General features: G+C 42.1%; 1 protein-coding gene and 1 long non-coding RNA gene across 12 annotated transcripts in view; one reads left to right on the top strand and one right to left on the bottom strand.

Annotated features, from left to right (window-relative positions):
- LOC108350445 (uncharacterized) overlaps positions 1 to 17,843 on the top strand; it is a 29,491-nt gene extending 11,648 nt beyond the window's left edge. For 2 of the 6 annotated variants that reach the window (XR_005502392.2, XR_005502390.2), the window contains exons 4-9: positions 84 to 3,339; positions 7,949 to 8,048; positions 8,642 to 8,774; positions 14,849 to 14,914; positions 15,758 to 15,858; positions 17,437 to 17,843. This is a non-coding gene — a long non-coding RNA (uncharacterized LOC108350445). The remainder of the gene's footprint in view (positions 1 to 83; positions 3,340 to 7,948; positions 8,049 to 8,641; positions 8,775 to 14,848; positions 14,915 to 15,757; positions 15,859 to 17,436) is intronic. The other 4 variants (XR_010064876.1, XR_010064875.1, XR_005502397.2 and 1 more) reach the window with 4 other exon arrangements.
- Positions 1 to 23,691, bottom strand: part of Ganc (glucosidase, alpha; neutral C) — a 51,864-nt gene that overhangs the window by 6,862 nt on the left and 21,311 nt on the right. For all 6 annotated transcript variants that reach the window (XR_005501772.2, NM_001145840.1, XM_063283077.1 and 3 more), the window contains exons 9-20: positions 22,350 to 22,530; positions 21,991 to 22,144; positions 19,301 to 19,536; positions 17,839 to 17,965; positions 15,793 to 15,872; positions 14,597 to 14,740; positions 12,404 to 12,500; positions 8,743 to 8,844; positions 6,682 to 6,925; positions 4,899 to 4,963; positions 2,835 to 2,911; positions 1,107 to 1,181 (exon numbers count right to left, since the gene is read on the bottom strand). Coding sequence is in view for 5 of the 6 variants with exons in the window: in NM_001145840.1 (NP_001139312.1) it covers positions 1,107 to 1,181; positions 2,835 to 2,911; positions 4,899 to 4,963; positions 6,682 to 6,925; positions 8,743 to 8,844; positions 12,404 to 12,500; positions 14,597 to 14,740; positions 15,793 to 15,872; positions 17,839 to 17,965; positions 19,301 to 19,536; positions 21,991 to 22,144; positions 22,350 to 22,530 (1,582 nt within the window). In the remaining variant the exon portion in view is untranslated. The remainder of the gene's footprint in view (positions 1 to 1,106; positions 1,182 to 2,834; positions 2,912 to 4,898; positions 4,964 to 6,681; positions 6,926 to 8,742; positions 8,845 to 12,403; positions 12,501 to 14,596; positions 14,741 to 15,792; positions 15,873 to 17,838; positions 17,966 to 19,300; positions 19,537 to 21,990; positions 22,145 to 22,349; positions 22,531 to 23,691) is intronic.

The raw sequence follows: 23,691 nt of genomic DNA, 5'->3' as shown, positions 1-23,691 counted from the left end.
GTCTGGAACCAGATTCTTTATAATGAAACCATTGATGATAATTTGTAAAACAACACCACTAATCTATTAATTTCGTTCTACAGGGCCTACGGTCATGCTTATGATTCAGCCAGGATGGTCACCTTGACTCTAATTTCATAACTGACACATTCTCTTGCCCAGAGGCCCAGAGATGCACCTTTCAATTTTTTGACAATTTATTCAGCATTGTGGTGCACACTCTTTTTCTTCTCACTGTTCTTAGGTAAAAGTGTATATACAGGCAAGAGCTGTTTATCCTCAATATTTCATGCCACGAGTCAGGGTATATGGATTTTTAAACTCTTCACGTATCTTAATGGCTTTATTGGTATATTCATATGCTTCAAAATTTATAATTAGAGTATATAATCAAACCACTTCAGTACATTAAAGCATGTAAGTAACTATTGCCACAATCAAATTTTTTTTTCTTTTTTTCGGAGCTGGGGACAGAACCCAGGACCTTGCTCTACCACTGAGCTAAATCCCCAACCCTGCCACAATCAAATTTAAAACCCCAAAAACACCTCTAAAAGAAACCTGTATCCTTTAGCAGTCTTTCTCCATGGCTTACCACATCCTCTCCCAAGCACAGCCTAAGGTGAGTATTATTATAATTTATTTTCTCTATATATACAGCATGAGTTGTTATATCAAACACTTATACTCTTGGTTCACTTTTTAGAAAAATACATTATAAGCAGAATGTTTGTGTCTCCCCATTCATATGTTGAAGCCCCAACCACTGAAGTGAGTCTTATCTGGAGACAAGCTCATAAAGATTACTCCTGATATAGAGTGCTAGGAGCCAAAGCTAGGTCTTCTGCAAGAGCAACAGTGCTCTTAACCACGGAGCCATGTCTTCAGCCCCATTTACAAGAACACTGTTTCCTTACTCTCTCCATCCCGTCCTACATGCCAGGAAGAAATATTTCAGGAGGACCTGAGTCAGCCGGCATTTTGATATAGGTCTTATTCCTTCAGAAGTATAAACATAAATTTCTGTTGTCTTTGCCTCCCAAGCTGTATTCTGAGTAGACTAACACAGCTAAATAGATAAAAATAATACTCTGAAAATAACTTACAGTATCCAAGGTTACTGGAACCTTCACAGCACATCCTCCTTTCCAATATGCAAATGTCTTAGAGTTGTACCAGACCTAAAATGAAACCAACTGTATTGAAGAGAGAGTGGGCATTTCTCTCAGAAGGAAGGAATAAAAAGAAGTTTAAGTAAATATAATTAAAATTTGTGGGACAAGTTATGAAAACCACACCCCATACCCCGTGTATGTGTGTGTGTGTGTGTGTGTGTGTGTGTGTGTGTGTGTGTGTGTGTGTATTTTCCTGCGGCGCATGTATACACACACACACACGTATATGTTACTGGGAATTGAACCTAAGTACTCACACATCCTAAGGAAGTGCTTTACCCCTGAAGTGGATCTCTTGCCTTCTATTATTTTACATGGAATCTTACTAAGTTACCCAGGGTGTCCTTGAACTCACTGTGTAGTCCAGGTAGACCTTGAACTGAAATCTTCTTGCTGTAATTATGGGCCTCTACCATCAGATCCCCCACATATTCTTCATTTAAGAAAATCCCAAAGCATGCATGAAGCCTAGTGTTGAGTCCTCAGCATATAATAAATCAGGCTTGGTGGTATACGAAGTGGGAGGATCAGAAGTTCATGTTTACCCTAAGTTTCAAGGCCGGCCTGAGATACATGAGAGCCTATCTCAAAACGAAGAAGAGGGGGAGGAGGAAGTTACCAAAGGGGTATAATTGACGAACTAAAGACCATTCCATGTCTTCCTATACATTCAAAAGTTAGTTGCTGAACAATCTACTGCTGTGCTAGGTGCTAGATATGCACGGCAGTAAAGAACTGTCCATGAGGGGAAGATGAGAACGTGCCTTCACGGTTCTTACAGTCTGCTGACTTCCAAAACCTTCACGCTTGAGTTGATGAGATGCCTCAACAAGTGACAGTAAGGACTTGAATTTGTTCCCCAGAACCCAAACAAAGGTGGAGTGGGAGAACTGACTCCACAAAACTGTTCTCTGACCTCTACATACATGCTGTGGTACATGAGACTTCCCCATCATGCACACGCTATAAATAAACTGACTTGGGGGTTGGGGATTTAGCTCAGTGGTAGAGTGCTTGCCTAGGAAGCGCAAGGCCCTGGGTTCGATCCCCAGCTCTGAAATAAAGAACCAAAAAAATAAAAAAATAAACTTACTTAATGCTTGTAACCATAAGAGAAAAAAGTAAAAACATAACAAAACACAGGACAGCACCTCGATCACTATACACAGGAGAGAAGAGCATCAGAGAAGAGACAGACTTGGAGGAAATCCACGGAAGCGATTACTCCTTCCTACAGCATTGATTGATTACTCCTACCTACAGCATTGATTTTGGGGATGATTATGAGAATTGAAGACAGTGTCTAAACTCTCCTTTGGGGGCCCTAGCAAAGGAGGTAAATTACCAAATTAGTTGGTAAATTACCAAAAGGCACCCCACAAAGTAACTAGGTGGGATAAATCCTCTACCTCGAAGTACCCCATCTCCATAAGGACACATGTCTAAGTGTGAAAATAAAAACCATCCCTCAGGTTGTCACCCATTCCTCTTCTCCACCTTCCCTACATAAGTTTGTCAACCTCTGAGAACAGCGTCATGACTGTGGAAAACAGTGTACGAGGCAAATTCACAACTGCATGCTGAAGCAATTTCTTTCCCAAGAGGAAAGCAGGCACAGGAGCTAGGAGACAGCAGACTTGTGTCTGCCACTGCTCTCACCTCATTTGACCCTGGCAGGAAGACATCAATCATGGTGGTCTGTGGTGCTGTAACTGGATGAACCAATAAAGCATTGCCTGAAAAGCAAGGAGGATGTGCAGCTGAGTATCGTTATAGGAAACCCGAAGGGCTCCTTCCCCTTTGTTGAACACTCTGGTGAGCACCAGACTGTGGTCCTCTGCAAGGCGGAGATGATGATGAGTTGAACAAATAACCCACCAGACAGAAGCACTGGGAGGTCAAGGGCATGGCTCAGAAAGGTAACGAATCAAACCCACTTGTGGTTCAGGATTGTGGGGCAGAGGCCTTGTCTATCACAGTCTCATGTGTTCATTTGCTTTGGTTCTTGTTTTTTGAGACAAGGTCTTGCTGTGTAGCCAAGAGTGACCTGGAACTCATTCTGCATCCCCAGCTGGCTTTGGGATGATTCTCCCACCTCAGCCTTTCGAACTCCAGGGTTATAGGCTTGGGCCACCATGCTCAGTCCCACAGTTTCGTTTTCTACGTAAGTACTGGGCTGCCCACCATCAGGAAGCACCACACCCTCCCCAGGGGTCATCATTTGCTAGGAATGTCTCTGGTTAGAGTGAGCTGTGAAGTGATGAGGAAGTCTGGTCTGTGTAGCTCTCAGGCCCTTACCATTGCAGTCTGTGCCTCTCTTAAGAATAGTCTGGATGTTACTTTGCTTTCATACTGGCATTATACATATGTAAAGTGCATTTATGCATGAATTCATTCTAAAGGTTTGTTTCCAGGGTCTCACTCACTACGTAACAGGCACCTTGAACTCATGAGTGTTGAATTATAGGCATGGACCACGATGTCTATCGGATTGTTTCTTTTAGCCAATAAAGATTTATTTACCGAGTACCAAGCTAGGTTCTGGGGACATTTACATGAGTAACATGAGAGTTTGTGGTAAGTGAAGAGGACAGATATTAAAAAGAAATTACAAGTGAATTAGGGTTTTGAAGAGAATTCTGAAAGAGGTGAAAGTACAAAGCAAAGGAAAAATTACCTAAGAGGTGGGACAGGCTTTGAATGGGGAGGATAGAACTAAGGTACAGGTAGCAAGGACTGATGAAAGATGGTTTTCCACGGCAGTGACAATTAAGCTGAAGCCACATGTGCCGGGGATTGAGCCCAGAGCCTGTGCATGTTATACAAGAGCGCGCCCTCAATTATATCTCCAGGGGTTCTTGTTCCTGATATTCTTATCACCATTAGTTATATTTCGAGGTTTCCACTATTTAGAATGGAATTGACTCTTTGGGTCCCAATATCTAGCCTTGCTTCTTGGGCTTGAATGCTAATACAATAAACTTCCATGTTTTAGACTTCACGGTTGATCCTCTTAAAGAAGCCTAGCTAGGAATTGTAGCATATGCCTGAAGTTTCAGAAATCTGGATGAAGAGGATTACAAGTCCAAGGATAACCTGGGCTACAAAGCCTTGTCTTGGGTTTAAAAAAAAAAAAAGACAACAAACCAAAAACAAGGTCTACTATTGCAATCCCGAGTTTTACTATAACTGTGTTTTATATAAAGGAGGTCTACTTTCTTATACTTACCTTCCCTGTAGCAATCTTGTCAGGCTTTAGAGTTGTGGGTCCCAAAATAAAACTGTCAGATTATATTCACAATACAATAGGTTTCTTGTTATTAGTAGGAACAGTCTGCTAGGGGCTACATTACCACAGAGTAGTGCTACAGTCTCACTATTACACTAAAGCCTTGGTGAAGGAGGGCAGGGTGGAGCTTAGTACTTAGAGTGAGTGTCGAGCATGCATGCTGCTCTGAGTTCAGTTCCCAGCATCAGACGCAATGAGGCATACCTGTGATCCCAGCAGTTGGGATGAGACGCCCACCTCATCCTTAGATATAGAGTAAGTTCCAGGCTAGCCTGGGCAAATGAGACCTTGACTCAAAATAAAAATATTGGTGATGGAATCTCTTTTATTTTATCAGCTGTCTTTCTTGGGCTTAGGGGATTTTCACTAGAAAATATAATAAAAAACATAGTTACAGAATTTATCACAACTATAATTAACCTATGAATACTTACCTAGCATGTATTCATCTTCCACAGCAAAAGTCTCTAAGTCATCAGGAAATTCGACCCACAGGGGCCTGGGAAAAGGAAACAGAATTTGCATTTAAAATATTGTTTTATTATTCTTGGTATTAAATGTTTTATTAGATTTTTATGTTTTTAATGTTATACCTCTCCAAAAGGAATTGGAAAATACCAAAGAGCCAAGATTCTTTCTCATATGACCAAAGAGTTTATGAGCAGTTGCTATGGTTACTTTACATTTATTATGTGAAAGAGTTTCTATCAACTTGAATGTCCTAATGGGATATTCAGACTCCTCTTGTGTGCCACACTCCTATCTGACTATTGAGTACTAACTACCTACCACTCTTGCAGGCAAGAACTAAGGCAAGTCCAAATGTATAACATTTCTGGTGTGAAGTAAATGTTTGCCAAAAAAAAAAAATCATACTTTATTATAATGATAATTCTGTACCACTTCTTGCAGCCACTGTCTTTCATATATCATTTAATTATTATTTACTTAGAAGAAAGAAACTAATTTTCCTTGCTTTCAAGCAGGTAACACTTTGGGGGAGGGTGAGAAATTGCCAAGATTTAAAAATAGTTATTGTTTCATACAACTCATTGAGGAGGCATTTAGGTTCATAAAAACAAAACTGTCACTCTCTGTGCCTAGATAGCGACTTAGTGCTTTGAACCATCCTTTAATTTTATGAGAATGGTTTATTTAAGTGTGTGTATGTGTGTGTGTGTGTGTGTGTGTGTATACACATAAATACATACATACATACATACATACATACATACATACATACATACATACATACCATTTGAGTACAATTGCTTACAGAGGCCAGAAGAGGGCACTGGAGCCCTTGGGGCTGGAGTTCCAGCTGGACATGGGTGCTGGGAGCTAAATTTAAGTCCTTTCCAAGAGCAGTAAGCATTTTAAACTGCTGAATCCTCTCTTCAGCATCAAGAAATTTATTTATTTATTTATTTATTTATTTATTTATTTATTTATTTATTTTTTGGTTCTTTTTTTCGGAGCTGGGGACCGAACCCAGGGCCTTGCGCTTCCTAGGTAAGCGCTCTACCACTGAGCTAAATCCCCAGCCCCGAAATTTATTTTTTTAATTTGAAACTAATTCTTTAGAGTTTTAAAATTATTTTAGGTGTATGAGTGTTTTGCATGCATGTATTATGTATGTGTACCATATGCATGTCTGGTACTTGTGGATGTCAGAAGAGGGCATTGGATTCCCCCAGGACTGGAGTCAAATGTAGATGTGAGGAACCACATGAGTGCTGAGAATTGAACCCAGGTCCTCTGCAAGAGCAACAAGTGTTACCATCTGAGCCAACTCTCCAGCTCAATATTTGTTATGTATTTACCAATCTTTGCAACAATGTATTCTGTTTCTACAGAATGGTAACAAGGCTGGTGTCTCTAACCCTAGCTGATGACCAGAATTACCAGGAAACTTCTGGTCTCAAGTGAGTTTAGGAACAGCTGACACAGAATTCTGTGGATGTTTTTCTCTAACCTAGAAAATCTCCTTGTCCTTCATAATACTTCCATCTCTCAACAAATACCAATACTGTAATCATGAGAAGTAGGGATCTAGTCAGTAGCTTCTGTGTTTTCAACAGCCAGCACCACAACAGGAAGTGAAGTTGATTGAAACTTGACTAAACACATGGCTTTTGTTCTCCCTTTCCAGACCCTCATTCTGAGGGGATCTGTTGGCTGGTTGCTGGAGCCCCTAATAAAGGGTGTTCCTTTTACCTCATGACAGGCTGAGAAGACACGTGCGCATGGTAGAACAGAGAATACAGATAGGGCAGGAGGCTGTAGCGCTCTCTGATGGCTTCCCGGATCAGCTGAGTGTATTCTGCCCCAAACAGCCAGGGTTCTCGCCGCTTGGTGTTCATGGTAGCATGGCCTCGGAAGAAGGGCTGGTAAGCTGCAGCCTGGTACCAGCGCACTAGCAGCTCTGCTTCAGGATTGCCAATGAAGCCGCCCACATCAGCTGGTTAGACAAAGGCCAGATGAAGAAACCACACGAAATCAATAATGTGATACGGTAAAATGAGGCCTTGAAAAAGAGAGGAGTCACTCTATGTGTGTACTAAACTCGACATATGGCCTCAAATAGGGGAGTCTGAACCCTGAACACCAGCCAGTGATCTGGCAGAATGCTCTGTGATTTCCTTTTCTTTCCTTCTATTTTTTGTCAAAAGGCCACAGGCTTTTCTGTAAGAGCAGTTGTCCTGTGTGTTCTTCCTTCACTACTCAGAAACTGCAGTCTCCCTGGTAAGGGGTTTATCTGTGTATTGAAGGAAAGGTGACTGGTAATTTATTTCTTTTGAAAAGAAAAGCTAAAATAATATCAACCACAGAGAAGCAAATCAACAGCTTTGGGGGTTTAGGTAGAAGTTCATGCTCACTCTGTGGGCAGGACATGTATTTCTTGCCTGTGGACCAATGTCATAAGGACACACATATCAAAAAAAGTGTTATTAACTTGTTTTATTCTTGTAGAAGATAAAAATCAAACACACCTGTAGCTAGAACTGGAGGCAGTATATTCTGAGCACCTTCATATTGGTAACATTTATTAGCATTAAATCCTCAGGACAAGGAAAGGCAAGCCATCAGATATGCATTTTAACTAGACCTATCTTTTCTAAGAACACATCTTGTGTGTGTGTGTGTGTGTGTGTGTGTGTGTGTGTGTGTGTGTGTGTGTATGTGTGTTCATGTGTGAGAAGGCATGTGGAGGCCACAACCTGACTTCAATGTCTTCCTCAGTCATTCTCTATTTTTTGAGACAAGTTTTCTCGTTGAACCTGAAGTGTATTGATTGTCTAGATTGGATTGCTAGCAAGCAACAGGGATCCTCCTGTCTCAGCTTCCCCAGCTCTGGGATCACAGGCATGCACCACTGCATCTGGCTCTTTTACATGGGTGCTGGGGTTCAGAACATAAGTCCTCATGTCTGTATAGTGAGCACTGTGCTCTCTGAGCCATCTCCATGTCCCATCCTTTTTAGATGGTCTTATTCAGCCCAGCCCGACCTTGGAGGAGCTAGTGGCTTAGGACAACCTCGAACCTTTGGCCTTTCTATCTCCGCATCCCAGTCTGGATCACAGGTATGTGCAACTGTGCATGTTTTTATGTGGGGCTGGGGATCAAACTGAGGGTTTCTTGTGAGCTAGGCAAGCCCTAGAGCAACTGAACACATCTTAAAGAAAAAAAAAGTTAAATTATGTTACAGAATCTTACATCTGCTGACCACAAAATATTTCTCTAAGGCTGATCGTCTTATTTCCTTGGCTACCCTGCTGCCTATCAAACCCAGGCCTCGAGCATGCTAGGCTAGCTAGCACTCTGCTGAGCAAGGTTGGCTTTGGTTTGCTAAGTTGCTTACAGTGCTCTCATGCTTCTAAAACACTCAGTTACTGTGTCTCCAGAGGCAGTGCTAAGGGAACAAGACATCCTCCACCTGACTTTATGTCCTCAATTTAGGCGAGACACATGTAAGGTTTAAAACAAAACAAAACACCCAAACAAACAGGGTCTTGCTATGTAAACCAGCTGTCCTGGAGCTTTCTATGCAGACCAGGCTGGCCTTAAACTGGTAGAGACGCTCTCATCTCTGCCTTTAGAAGGCTGGATTAAAGGTGTGTGCCATGACACAGAGTGTGCAGTAAGTTTTAAAGTGACACGTATGCTCTCTTCCCAGTTTCTTCCCTGCATTCATCCTTGCTCAATAGGCCAGCAGCATTGAGGACCCTCACTTCTCACTCCCTCCTGGTCGACACCTCAGGACAACAACCAGCTTACCTCCACAGAAGGAGATCCCTGAGACACTGAGGGTAAGTAACATAGGGATGGAGATTTTCAGATAGCTCCATTCTGCTGTGTTGTCTCCCGTCCACACTGCACCTAGATCACCCATAACAAGGCATTAAAACACATACAAATCACCCAATACATTTCATTTCATTTAGATTCCATATTTGTAAAATACAAAAAAAAAAAAAAAACAAAAAAGGAAACAGATTTTTCACCTTAAACAGATTCTGATATTTCTGTAAAAGGTATCAATTTTCTAATGAGAAAAAGATATTAATATCCATAAACAATGGGCAGTGGAGGTGCATGCCTTTAATCACAGCACTCAGGAGGCAGAACTCTGCGAGTTTGATGCCAGCCTGGTCTACAGAGCAAGACCCCAGGACAGCCAAGGCTACAGAGAGAAACCTTGTGTCAACACACAAACAAGTAAAAAAAACCAACCCAAACCCCAAACCATCTTAGGGTTTTCATTGCCGTGAAGAGATACCACGAGCAGGGTAACTCTTATAAGGAACAACATTTAATTGGGGATGGCTTACAGTTTCAGAGGCTCAGTCCATTATCATCAAGGCAGGGGCATGGCGGCATCCAGGCAGGCATGGCACTGCATCTTGATCTGACTGTAGCCAGGGGAAAACTAACTATTCTGGACTGAGTGGAGCTTCAAAGCCCACCCCCACAATGACATACTTCCTCCAACAAGGCCACACCGCCTAACAATACTATGCCCTATAGGCCAAGCATATTCAAACCACCACACAAACCAAACCAAACCAAAAACAACTAAATACTCTGGATTTCCTGTCCCACTTGGTCATCACAACAATTCTATGAGGCAAACACTATGATTAGCTCTATTTTATAGATTAGGGAGCTATGGTAAACAGTTGGTCCATAACCTTTCCTAGTTATAGAGTTACTGAAGAGATTTGAGTCTAGAAGTCGCATGTTAAAGCCAAAGCTCCAGTTCACATGATAGTTGGTAAGAGTTATGATGACAGTTTCTATATCAGGAAAGAGAAGTAAGAGGGGACACAATCTTATTTCACTACATCTAGAGATTCTGGAGTCTTTTTTTTTTTTGCTCTACCTTTTACCAAAACTGTTTCAGTAGATATTTTTGTTTTAATCTTCTGTAGAAACGTTGAACTGTCCTATAGGCAGAAAAAATATTATCAAATGATTTTTAAAAACTGCACTCTAGTGATTTTGAAATAATGGTGATACTCTCATCCAGAAAGCTCATGGAAACCAGGCAATAGTGGTGTATACTTTTAATCCCAACACTCTGGGAAGCAGAGGCAGGTGGATCTCTGAGTTTGAGGCCAGCCCTAGTCTGCAGAGTGAGTTCCAGGACAGCCAGAGTTACCGGTCTCAAAAAACAAAATGAAACAAAACAAAACACCACCATCCTCAAAAAACAAAAAAGAAAGCTCATGAAGACGTACAGATATATCATAGCTAATATGGGTGTGTAGTCACAGTTGTTCATAGCTATTGGTCAAGGATATGACTGGGAAAAGTCATGTTTTCCTAGCTACACACTGGGCCAGATAATTACACAGAGCACTGTAGAAACAGATCAGCATCTAAGTGATCAGAAACAACGTAAAATAGCACAGGGCATGGTGGCATACACTTGCAATCCCAGCACCGGGGAGGGAGAGGCAATATAAGTTCAAAGCCAGCCTGAGCTACATAGAGAGACCCTGTATCAACAGATCCAACAGGAAAAACATTAGCGTCCGTGTGGCTTATCTTTTTAAACTGCTGCCTATAAACTTCTCCATTAATTTTTTTCCCTCCCTCATTTCCCATGCAGGTTTGTTTGTTTGTTTGTTTGTTTGAGATAGAAACTCACCGTGTAGCCTGGTTTGCGGAAGTTGGTTCTCTCCTTCCACCATGTGGGTCCCTACAATTTAACTCAGGCCATTAGGCTTGGTGGCAAGTGCCTTAACCCAGTGAACCCTCTTGCTGGCGCGCTCTCTCTCTCTCTCTCTCTCTCTCTCTCTCTCTCTCTCTCTCTCTCTCTCTCTGTATCTCAGGTTGGTTTCACATCTTCTATGTGGCTTGTGATGACCTTGAATTCCTGATCCTTTTGCTTCTACTCCCAAGGCTGGGATTATAGGCTTAAAATTTACTGTATTTTACCAAAATCTACTTATTGATTTAAGTGACATTTACATTTTTAACAATTGGGATAGTGAATATCATTTAGGCATGCTTTCTTTTTTAGTTTATATAATGTTACAAACATAATCTCATGCATTAAAAGTAGCACTTTAAGGAAGGAGAAAAGTAGCTACCATAGGTTGTCCTCTGACCTCTACACACGTGGCATGTGTCAGGCCTCCCTAAAATAAATGAAGAAACCATTTAAACTATAATTTTAAACTGCTCATCATAGTTTGTCTTGTGGATAACCCACATTTTTGTAACCCTTCTTCTAGTGTTACATGTGTAGACTTTCCTTTCAGCCTCAAGGTCTAATGCTATGATGAACACCTCCATTGAACTATGTTGTCCTTTGGCTGAAGAACATGGGCTGGTTTAGGGAGGTTGAGATGGAACCTGAAAATGCCTACCATACAGCAAAACTAAACTCTTTACATCAGCACCAAAACTCTTAAAATAGCTTTTATTTTAAGACCTAAGGCCTTAAAATAGCCTTCCTGCAACAGAGTGGCTAAGTTGAAACAGATCTGTAAATCAGATCCAGTCATAGATGACCCTGACAGCAAACAGCAGCCAGACCTATTTTAAGCCATCTGGCTAAGTGGAACAGGTTGCTGAAGCGTTCGTTATATTAGAGGTGTATTTCCCTGGTTTTTACAAGTTAAAAGATAGGATCAGAGATGACCATGCCAGAAAACTGAATACTCCAAGACACTGTCCCAACAAGTAAGGGCCACTTCTTTAGCAGGGAAAAAAAAAGAACTAAACTTGATTGTGGCGGTTTGAATAAAATGGCCGTCATTGGCCCACAGGGAGCACACTATTAGAAGGTGTGGCCTTGTTGGAGATGTGTGTCACTAGGGGGTGGGCTTTGAGGTCTCAGATGCTCAAGCCAGGAGTAGTGTGACTCTCAGTCCCTTCTCCAGCACCATGTCTGCCTTCTTGCCACGTACTTCCTAACATGATGATAGTGGACTATAAACCTCTGAAACTTGAAGCTAGTCCCAATTAAATGTTTTCTTTATAAGCGTTGCTGTGGTCATGGTGTCTCTTACAGCAATGGAAACCCTAACTAAGACATTGATGAAAATTTTTTTTTACTGTTTTTTAGGATGTGGGAGGGAGACAGGGTCTCATGAAACCCAAGAGAGCACTGGAGGATGACCATGAACTTCTGTTCTTTCTGCCTCCATCTCTGGACTGCTAGGATTACAAGCATGCACCACCTTGACTGGGTTTATATGATGCTAAACCTGAAACTCAGGGCCTCTTGCCTAGTGGGCAGTCATTTTATCAAGTGAGGTGCCTCTAAGTCTTATTATTCATAGTTAAAATATACATGTCAGACGTATCATTGTCTATACTGTAAGTAGACTATTAAAGAACATAGTGTCAGGATAAATCATAAATGGTGTACAAAAGAAAAGGATGGGTAGCAGCATTGAATTTCATAATGTGAGCCATTTCTTACCATACTTTTGTGATCCAGCAAAGAAGGAACGCGAAAGAACAAAGGGCCTCTCCTTCCCCTGAGATCGCTGTATCAATCCTTCTGCCGTAGCCATTTGCTGTAAGTCAGTCAATGGAGAAAGATTGGGAAGAGGAGGCAGGATGAAGGTATTATGCCAATATGCTCAGTAGACTACTAACATAAGAAAGGTAAAGCGTCGGATGGACTGTGAAATGGGAAATAACAAACCCATCAAGTCTCTTTGATGATACAACGAATGACATTAATTTGCCTGGTAAAGATGAAAACATTTATTAGATCAGAAATATAAATGAAGTGATAGTAAACAGAAACAGGGATGCAGATGAGAAGAGTGGCTACCCAGCATGTCTAAGGCCCAGCATGGCAGAAGATAAACAAACACCACGCAACAAGAGAAAACACCAACCCACCATTTATTGAGCGGTACGACTGGTAGGCATTTTATAATATATTTCCATGGGATCTGCACAATAATCTGTGAGTCAGATAGCTTTCATTGGTAAAAAAATAAATTTAGAGATGTTGAGTGTCTGCTTTAGCCTACCTAAGAAATTCCTCAAGTAACTGACAGTTAAAGCAAAAAGCTTTTAGAGAAATAAGCTTGGAAACGGCTATGTCCAGCCAGCTGCTCCTATTAGTAAATAGTGATTGTGGGAGACCTACAGCCATGCAGCCACAATGCAATAATGACTCATAGGTATAAATTAGGGAAGTGATTCTCAACCTTTGGGTGTGATTAGCAAATAGAAGAGAATTCTACCATCTTTTCCGAGAAGGCTGAGTCAATTAGGAAAGCTCACACATTTGAAAAGGCCAGTGTGATGGTTTGAATGACAACAGCCCTCATAGGCTCACATATTTAATACCTGCTCCCCAGTTGGTGGAACTGTTTGGGAAGGATTAGGAGTGTGACCTTGTTAGAGGAGGTGTGTCACCAGGGGTAGGTGCAGAGGTTTCAAAAGACTTATGCCATTCCCAATGTGCCTCCCTTAAAGCCTTATGATTATAGGTCAGGACACAAGCTTTCCGTGTCCCTTCACTGTGCCATTATGGTCTTCTGAACCCATAATATGAATTAAATGCTTCATAAGTTTTTTTTGAAGCCTGGTCTACAAAGTGAGTTCCAGAAGGCAGCTTTGGATACCCTGGAACTGGAATTACAGATGGTTGTTAGCCAGCAAGAAGGTGCTGGGAACTGAACCACTGAACCATTTCTCTAGCCCTTTAAAAATATTTTAAGGGGCTGGGGATTTAGCTCAGTGGTAGAGCGCTTACCTAGGAAACGCAAGGTCCTGGGTTCGGTCCCCAGCTCCGAAAAAAAAAAAAAGAAAAAAAAAAAAGAATAAAAATATTTTAAAAACGTATATATATGTGAGTGCATACTCCCTATGTGGGTATCTCTCAAGAAAGTGTTAGATGCCTGCCTTGGAGCTGGAGTTACCGGCTTTGTGAGCCGCCTGACTTAGGAGCTGGAAACCAAACTCAGGCCCTCGGAAGAGCAGAAACCCCTCTTAAGCATTGATCATCCATCACTCCAGCCACTGTGTGCCTTTTGCTTTTGTGACCAGGTGTTGTTGTATAGTCTAGGCTGGTCTGGAACTCATTAATATAGGCCAGGTAGGCCTCAAATTCACAGTCCCTCCGTACTCTGGATGTTAGGATTGGACATGTGTGCCACCAAACTCAGTTAAGCTAGCAATAGACAGATATTTATGAAATTATAAAGCCTTGCTTTAATTACATTCATTAACACATTTATAGATTGCCTGTGCCAATAAACATCTTTTTTTTTAATTTTACTTATTTCATGTATATGAGTACACTGTAGCTGTCTTCAGACACACCAGAAGAGGGCATCGGATCCCCATTACAGTTGGTTGTGAGTCACCATGTGGTTGCTGGGAATTGAACTCAGGACCTCTGGAAGAACAGTCAGTGCTCTTAACCGCTGAGCCATCTCTCCAGCCCAACCAATAAACATCTTACAGTAGTATACAATATTTAAATTTTTATCAGGTTCATTATGAAAGGAAAAGCACAGGGAGAAATAATAAATTGGCTGTAATCTAAGACTCATGGCAGCTTACAACAAAGACATGAGAAACATGCATAGCACACTCAGTTTAAAAGCAGGCCATATGGATCTATTTGACTTTTATTTAGATGTCTTACGTGATAAAAGCCGTAGATGTTGTGAAGTTCTCTGTGTTCCCAGTTGCCATGATGAACAGCATTCTTCTGCATGGTTAGCTCTGGCCCTCTGAAGACTGAGGGCTCATTCATGTCATTCCATAGGAAAAGGATGTCCGTAGATCCCTAGGAAGGGAATCCTGGCCGTGAGAGTCCTTCCCCAGGGGTGATAGTAATAGGATGGTATCTCTGACCTTCTTTATTTCCTTCTTATTTATTTTTCATGCTAATTAGGCTGTGGATTTTGTTCAGTAAAAACCCCGTTCACCAAGAACAGTGTCTGACTGAAGAAGGCTAGGGGTAAGTATTTGTTGAGAGAATGCTGCACACCCTGGCCTCTAAGTTCTCTCCTAGGTCCTTACATGCCAGAAAAAGTGTGACTATTCACCATTAGGCTCTATATCAGCCACTATCTACTTTAAGTCCTCACTTGGTCTTGTCCAAAGAGCTGAGAAGAAATATCTGCTATAATTCTTAACTAGAAGCAATTGTTACCATATATGACTTGATTTTTCTCTAATATTCTGCATTATCTGTTTGTTAACATCTTATATATAGTTTGTGTTCTTTCAATCAAGTGAACACGGTACTAAAACTTATTTTATAAACCTCCTGTCTCAGCATTTGACTTCCATTACAGGGAGCATCAGCCAGGGCACCCCTTTATTCCCTAATGCCCTGTTCCTCACACTGTGTTTTAATAATCCCAGCTTCCTTCCAGGACCCAGATACAGGGAATGACTATAGCCATATTTAGCTAAGGACTGGTGTCTATACTGCTGTTTTCTAATCTCCTAATCAATGATGCTCAAAAATGAGTGTCTTGTGCTTAAGAGCTGAGCTTGGGAGACAGATAGACTTGAATTCAAACTTTGGGCCCACCTCTTAGTAAGTGGGCGACATTTATGGGTTTTAAAAACTCCCCACGGGGCTGGGGATTTAGCTCAGTGGTAGAGCACTTACCTAGGAAGCGCAAGGCCCTGGGTTCGGTCCTCAGCTCCAAAAAAAAGAACCAAAAAACAAAACAAAACAAAACAAAAAAACAAAAAAAAAAAAAAAACTCCCCACATCTCAGTTTTATTATGTGTGGGGTTAAGATTTAATTCAGAGTGTTATAAAGAAGAAATTTTTTCATCGTTTCAGGTTAACTAGGAAACAGTAAAGGAGTAAAAACCAACCTGATAGACAGGAAAAGCAAAAAGGCTGGAATACCACTCTCTGACCTTGGGGTTGGTGAAGTCCAGGTAAGACGAGAGACCTGCAGAGGTACAACAGTGGGCAGTCTGTCAGAACAGCAGTGTTTACAGTAAGATGTATGGTAAGGAAGCTATGCAGTGTGAGACATCAATGCACCTTATGTCAAATGCAGCCGAGAGGGGCATGGTCTACGAGGGAGTAAAGGTAATCTTTAAGTGACAAAAATTTAAATCTTTTAACACAGAGGCTAAAATGGGTGTAAAATGTGTATTTTTTATGTTTTTAATGTCCCCTTAATGTTTTCTTTTCTTATAAGCAGTAACCAGTTCTTTCCCAGCCAGCCCTACTTCCAGTTTCTAGCCTAGCCCCTTCAAAGACATCTCCTGGGGTTGGGGATTTAGCTCAGTGGTAGAGCGCTTGCCTAACAAGCGCAAGGCCCTGGGTTTGGTCCCCAACTCCGAAAAAAAGAAAAAAGAAAAAAAAAAAAAAGACATCTCCTAACCTTTCCTCCCAGTCCTCTCAAACATTTCTTCCAACTATTCTAGCCTATCTGCTCAGCCTGGATTCTCCTGACTCAACTTTCACCAACTAACTGTCTTCTCTTCTCTCTCTGCTAGCCCAATTCACTTTTTTAAAAGATTTATTTATTTATTTATTTATTTATTTATTTATTTATTTATTTTTTGGTTCTTTTTTTTCAGAGCTGGGGACCGAACCCAGGGCCTTGCGCTTCCTAGGTAAGCGCTCTACCACTGAGCTAAATCCCCAGCCCCAGATTTATTTATTTTATGGATCTGAGTATACTGTCACTATCTTCAGACACACCAGAAGAGGGCATCAGATCCCATTACAGATGGTTGTGAGCCACCACGTGGTTGCTGGGAATTGAACTCAGGTCCTCTAGAAGAGCAGTCAGTGCTCTTAACCAGTGAGCCATCTCTCCAGCCCCCACCCACTTCACTTTCAACTAACGATATCTCCTCTGCTTCAGCTCAGCTACTCCTGGCTCAATAGTCTCCTATGTTCACTCTACTTAATCTCTTTCCTGAACCAACTCTCTTCTCTATCTCTACTCTCTGACCCTGCCTCTGTGTGACCTGGACCCTACTCTTTCTCTTCTTTCTCTCTCAGCCTCTATTGACTTTTTATATCCTCTCCTGTTCCCAGAAGTCCAAGAGGCAACCGACACTGAAAGTCATAGGGTCAAATAGTTCTATTAAACTGGGTTCTTTCCTCTGAGCATCATTGATTAGAAGATTAGAAAACAGAGCAGCACAGACAACAATCCTTAGCTAAATATGGCTATAGTTCTATAGTTATTCACTTTATTGCCAGCAGCTGGGGATCCTTTAAGGGTCACACACACAAAATAAATCTTATTACACATGGACATGGCAAGGAACAAGTATCCGGATGGAGCCTGTCCTTCACTAACGACCTGAGGAAGGCCAAGCAAGGTTGCCAAATCCCTTGCAGTGACTCCTCTTTCTGAAGAGAACACAGACTTGTTCAAATGGTTCAAGGGAGAAAGGGAAGGCACAGGCTTCTCCACAGCACTTGGATTTATGACAGTGGTGAATTCTTTTGGTCTTTGGAGAATTTCTAATGAGGCTTTAAACTCACAGCTTTTGCATCTAGAGTTCTACAGGCACTGAGGCCACGCATGAAAGTCTGAAAGTCAAAACTGTGGGCTGAAAGAACAAAGAACAATCCCCAGGGAGAGCCTGCCAGTCAATGCCCGCTCCTTGCTTTCCTCACTCCTTGCTTCCCATCTCGGAGAAATAACCTGCCTTGGAGATGAATTCTTTGCTCACTTTTCATCCTCTCACCTATCTGGTCACTGACTGGTAAGTGCATTCAGCCCACTGCACGAGGTGCTAGGAAAGATATCAAAGAAGGCAATGGCGTGGCTCTAAGGTGCTACAGATGTGGCTGGAAGAGAAAGAGATGCCCTCGAGGAATGAGAATGTGGGCCACGGATGTTTTGTTAATTGAGACTGAAGATGTGGGGACAAGTGACACCATACCAGGCCAACAGACTCCTTCCAAGTCGCCACCCTCTGGATTCTTCACAAAGAAGCCCCGTTCTTTGGCTTCAGCATAGACTGTGTAGTCAGGATCCACCTTGATGTGGGGGTCACTGATAACCACAAGCTGTCAGGACAGATTTTAAGGCCATGTCAGTTTTATGAGACTTATGCTTATTTAGGTGTTTTATCCATAGTTTGGGGGGTTGAATTTTACTCAGAAACTACAACTCATTGAAAATTTTGGACATTAGTAAATCCCTATAACATTTCATTCCAAAATTATTATTAATCTGGATGAATTCTGTTATAATTATCATAACTTATTACTTTATTATTATTTTACATTTATTTATTTATTTACTTATTTAGTGTGTGTGTGTGTGTGTGTGTGTGTGTGTGTGTGTGTGTGTGTGTCTGAAGTTGGCTCTCTCCTGCCACCAGGTGTATTCTGGGGCTTGAACTCAGGTTCTCAGACTTGGCGGCAAAGTGCCTTTACCCACTGAGCCATTTCAGCAGCCATACATGTCTTTAGATGATATTTTATCTGTCTGCATGCCAAGTGTTCTATGAAAGAACTAGCTACGCAAGGTCCTAACTCCCTAGTATTTAGGGCAAAGATGACACTGATGAAAAGGAAGGGAGAGGAGGCCTGGGGAGGTAAGTCAGTCAGGTCAGGTCCTTGCAAGCATGAGGACCTGAGTTTGAGCTGCAGAACCCATGTAAGGAAGCCAGGCATGGTGGCATGTGTTTGCAATCCCAGCATTGGGAAGATAGAGGCATGTATATGGTCTCAGAGGTTCTATGACCAGTTACATCAGTGAGCGACCATGTTTCACAAGAAAGAAAAAGGCAAGGCGATAGTGTCTAGGGAATGACACATAAAGGCATATGTGTGCACCCATCTTCCCCAACCCTCCAACCCCTTCCAAACCACAAACCATGGAATGGATGGCTCAGAAGCTAAAGGCTTGCTACCAGCCAGGAAGATCTCAGTTTGATCCCTGAAACCCAAGTTCCATTAGGTAGAAAGAGAGCAGATTTCATGTGTTTCTTGGCTGTCATGTGTTACTTGAATGCCTTCTTTGGTGGACTATCTATCTATTCAAGTTCTCTGTTGGTTCTTTAAGTGTTGGGAGTTTTGTATGCTGAGTTACAGATTCTGCTATCCGCTCCTGTCTGTGTCTCTGTCTTGTATTACAGTTATATATGCGTGCCTTTCCCAACCACTCACAGACCCCTTCACCACTAGCCCAGCATCTTGAACATTGAAATGGGGGATGGAGAAACAGCTTTGCTGTTAAGATCACTGGCTGCTCTTATGGAAACCTGGGTTCAATCTTCAGCACCCACGTGGTGGCTCATAACAGTCTGTAGCTCCAGTTCCAGAGGATCAGATGTCCTTTTCTGTTCTTTAAGTTTTGGGGTTAAAACCCTTTAGACACCATCAGGCTGACCTCACCTTGCGTCCTTTGCTCCTGAGCAGCTCTTGCATCCTTTTGGGGTTTGCGAATCTCTTTTTGTCCCAGGTGAAGTACTTCTTGTCCTCCGTGTGCTCTATGTCCAGCCACATGACATCATATGGAATGTCATGTTCATCAAACCCTGCATCGACTGCCTTCACATCCTGTTCATCTTCATAGTTCCAGCGACACTGGTGGTACCCCAGGGAAAAAAGAGGGGGCATGGCTTGTGTGCCTAAAAAAGAAGATGACAATGGAATCCACCAAGTTGTTCAATCAGTGGCCATCTCCCCCGATATTATAACTGTTGATAAAGGTATCAGTCTAGTGCTGTGGGAACACAGGCATTCTGCTTCCAGAGTAATATGAGATCTTTAGACATTTCCCAAGGCAGGTGAGAAGAGTAGAGGCCTTGAACAAGGAGGATGCCAGGCAGGGAGACAAGGTAGGGCTTAGAGAACAGAGACAGGCAAAGAAGTACATGCAGTCTTAGAGAAAATAAACACTGCAGAGATGGCAGTGTGAGAGCTAAGAGAAGCTGAAACTGGAAAGGCTCAGTTTTTAAAGAGCCCTGCATGTCAAGCTCAGAATTCTTCTCATATTTTTTATACAAGAAAACATGTCAAATGGCAAAAATCAGGCTGTAGATCAGCTCAGGTGGTAGAGCACTTGCCTAGTATGCACCAAACTCTGGGTCCACCCTGTAAAACTGGAGGTGATGCATGCCTGTAATCCCAGCACTTGGGAGAGGTACAAGCAGAGGAATCAAAATTCAAAGTCATTCTTGTCTAGAGAGTTCAAGTCCAGCCTGAGATACATGAGACCCTGTTTTAAAAAAACCTGAGGCCAGTGAGATGGCTCAGTGGATAAAGGTTCTTGCCACCAAGCCTGATGACCTGAGTTCAATTCCTGCATCACACCTGGTGGAAGGAGAGCACCAATTCATGGAAATTACTGCAGCTTCAAAACAAAAGAACAAACCAAATGGAAGTTAAGTTCAACATAGACCTGAGGGTGGGAAATAAGGGAGGGGTGGTGTCTGCTGAACCACGAAGAGTGTCAGAGGAGGGCACAAAGGAGAGGAGCACATCCCTGCTTCAGAAACCTCGAAGATAGGCACAAGCTCCTCATGTGCTAGGATACCAGACTCATCCAGACTCCAAGGGCTTCCATGTAGAGCCACACATCAGGTGGCTTATACCCACTCCAGGGGCTCAGACACCTTCTTCTGGACCCTGCTGGCTCTTTATCTCATACATATATACATAATTTTAGAATAAAAGTAAATTAAAGTAAACATTATCATCAGTATCTCTGGAGGTGAAAAAAGATAAAATAATCACACAGTAGAGCAGGACAGCATAAAACTGGATTAGAACATTAAAGAACAAAGAGCACATGGGAAAATCAGAGATAGGAAAGTTCTCAACATCAGAAACATGTCAATAATGGAAGACCTGGGAGATAAGAGGAAGAAAAGTTTTCAGACAAGAGGCAAAAAGAAAAAGGGAGGAAAAACAAGGATGGGAAACTATGAAAGGGACAGTAGAGGCTGTTGGACACTCAGACTGAAGACACTCAGACTGAACATGTCCACCTTCAGGACAGGAGTGCATCAAGGGAGCTTGTTGTAAAGTGTCAGAATATTAGTGATAAGGAGAGTAGTTCAGTGGGAAAGAGAAATCACGTGCAAAGGAACACAACAAGTGGTTTTGGAGCAAGAAGGCAGGGGACAGGAGAGAGATGTCTTTGAATTCTGAGGAAATTTAGCTGACCCAATTACCAGGCTAGGGTGAAGGTAGGAGAAAAACGGCTTATCCCTGCAAGGAGTAAAGCACATGTATTTGCATTTATTTAACCTGTGCATGTGTGTACATGTGTGTGTGAGCACATGTGTACGTGTGGGTATGTGTGTGCATGTATGTGTGAGTGTGCATGTGTGTGCATGTGTGTGCATGTATGAGTGAGTGTGCATGTGTGTGTGCATGTGTATGTGTGCATGCATGCATGTACTTGTATGTGCATGTGCATGCATGTGTGTGCATGTTGTGTATACATGTGCGTGGTAGGAGTTAGTTCTCTGTTTTACCATGTGGGTCCTTGTGACTAAACTCAGGTCTTCAGGCTTGGTGGCAAGTATCTTTACCCACTAAGCCATTTTACTGGCCTTAGCCTTTAATCTCGCAAAGAACAAGTATTTTATTGCTAGAACAGTAGTATAACAGAGAAGAACCATTCAAAAGTTCAGAACAGAATATTCCTTATTACAGGGGATTATTCTCAGAGACTAAAGCTTCAAACAGGTATATGACAAGGGTTAGGCATTAGAGAATGGACAGTCTAGTGCAGTGGTTCTCAACCTTCTTGACACTGTGACACTTTAATACAGTTCCTCATGTTGTGGTGACTCTCAACCATAAAACTATTTTGTTGCTGCTTCATAACTGTAATTTTGCTGCTGTTATAAATCTTAATGTAAATATTTGATATGCAGGATATCTGACATGTGACCCACCTCAAAGGGGCTGAGACCCACAGGTTGAGATCTACTCCTCTAGTGTCCTATTTAGCTTGTCCAAATGTAATGAGGATGGGAAGAAAACTCTTGCTACTTAAAACCCTTAGAGACATTGTTTGCAGTGATGATGCCTAGGACAGAGGGAATCTAACAGAATGATGGATGCTTTACCTGTGATATATGAGTACTGCTTGAAGATGTCAGCAGGTGTAGGTCCTGTCAGCAGAAAAACGTCAATGATCCCACTCTCTGACATCCAGTGCACATTAGTTCGGCACCTGACTTTTTGTTTGGCAGCTGCTGGGCCCATCTGGGTCAGTGTGTACTGGAAAGGGGGTAATGAAAATCTGAGAAATTTCACTGTAACCCATAGCACCCAGTTTTATGTGAATCAGTCTACATTTAGTAGCTCCTACTGACATTTGTTGATTACATTGCAAAGCTCTTGGTACAGAAAAATGCTGCTGTGAAGGAAAGGGCTCAGGATACAGGGTGGAAAGTCCAGCATGCAGCCACATTCCATAGCTCACCTCAGCTGCTGGCTCTGTGTTGATCTCCACTAGTGTTTCTGAGGCGTTCAGCCAGAAAATACCTACAGTCCTGCCCTGTTTGTGGGCCAGGAGATAAGGCACTGAACCATATATGCCCATTTTGTCATGAACTTGGTATCCATAGACATCTAGGTTATAAAGACGGTATGCGTCTCCATCTCTGAAACACAAAGGAGGCTTATCACCAAATACAAGTGGCTGTTAATGAATAGCATCATTCTCCCTGTAAATAACCTTTTACCTCCTGCCATGCATAAAGTTACACACTTAAATCCTTGACCTTGGAAGATAGAGATAGGAGAACTATGAGGTAGAAGCTAGCTTAGGCTATAGCAAGTTCTAGGCCAGCCTGAGCATGTAACAAGATCACTCTTGTTAAACCACTCTCCTACAAAGATCCACCTCTTACCATTTGCCTGAAGGCTTCCTGGCCCAACCCGGTGTATGTGATCCTCCTCCTTTGTCTTCACTGGTTTCCTGGATATTTCAGGCTTAGATCCTGAGCTACACCTTCTAAATGTCTGCTGTGGTGCACTGTGTGAAGACTTGTCTGCAACTAAGTCAAAAGAAGTGCATCCTAACTGTCTCCAGAGAACTGAGCTGGGAAAGATGTGGGACAGGACAGAGGCCCGGGCAGTGAGATTGGTCACTCTGCCTACCCAAGAAATAAACAGTTTCTAAACCTGACAACTTTATCAGTCTGCTTCTCTTTGGTTTTGGCGCCTCTTTGGCAGATGCCTCTGGGATCCATTTGTCAGTAGCGTCAGTCTGATCTGTCTCTCCAAGGGAATCACAGGTAATCGGAGATGCCACATTCTCTGTCTCATTCTCCTCTTTAGAGTGAAAGTCCTTTTCTAGATCAATATATATATATATATATATATATATATATATATATATATATATATGTTTAGTATTCTCCCAGGGTGCCCCTCAACTATCCTACATAGTAAAAGCAAACCTCCACTTTAATTCCAAATATTCCTTGTTTTATTCCTGTAGTTTTGGGGTTCACTATTACAGTTTTTAAATTAATATGAGTGTATATGCATGTATGTGGAAGGCAGAGACAGCTTTGTGGAACTGGTTCTTTCTTCCCACCTTTATGTCCTGTCCTAGTTTCGTTTCTGTCACTGTGACAGATACTCTCTCTAAAGCAACACAGGGAGGGGAAAGGGCTTATTTGTACTTACAGGGTACAGTCCATTACTGCAGACACTCAGTCAAGAGCAAAGATGGACTAAATATACAGAACCTTGCTCGCTTGTTTGCTCTTACTAAACTTTTAATTTATACTGTTCAGGACTCTGAAGAATACTAG

This window comes from Rattus norvegicus, chromosome 3 (genome assembly GCF_036323735.1).
Source record: "Rattus norvegicus strain BN/NHsdMcwi chromosome 3, GRCr8, whole genome shotgun sequence".
In the NCBI taxonomy this organism is placed as follows: domain Eukaryota; kingdom Metazoa; phylum Chordata; class Mammalia; order Rodentia; family Muridae; genus Rattus; species Rattus norvegicus.
The sequence above is the reverse complement of the archived record's forward strand: the minus strand, read 5'-3'. Positions and strand labels throughout refer to the sequence as shown.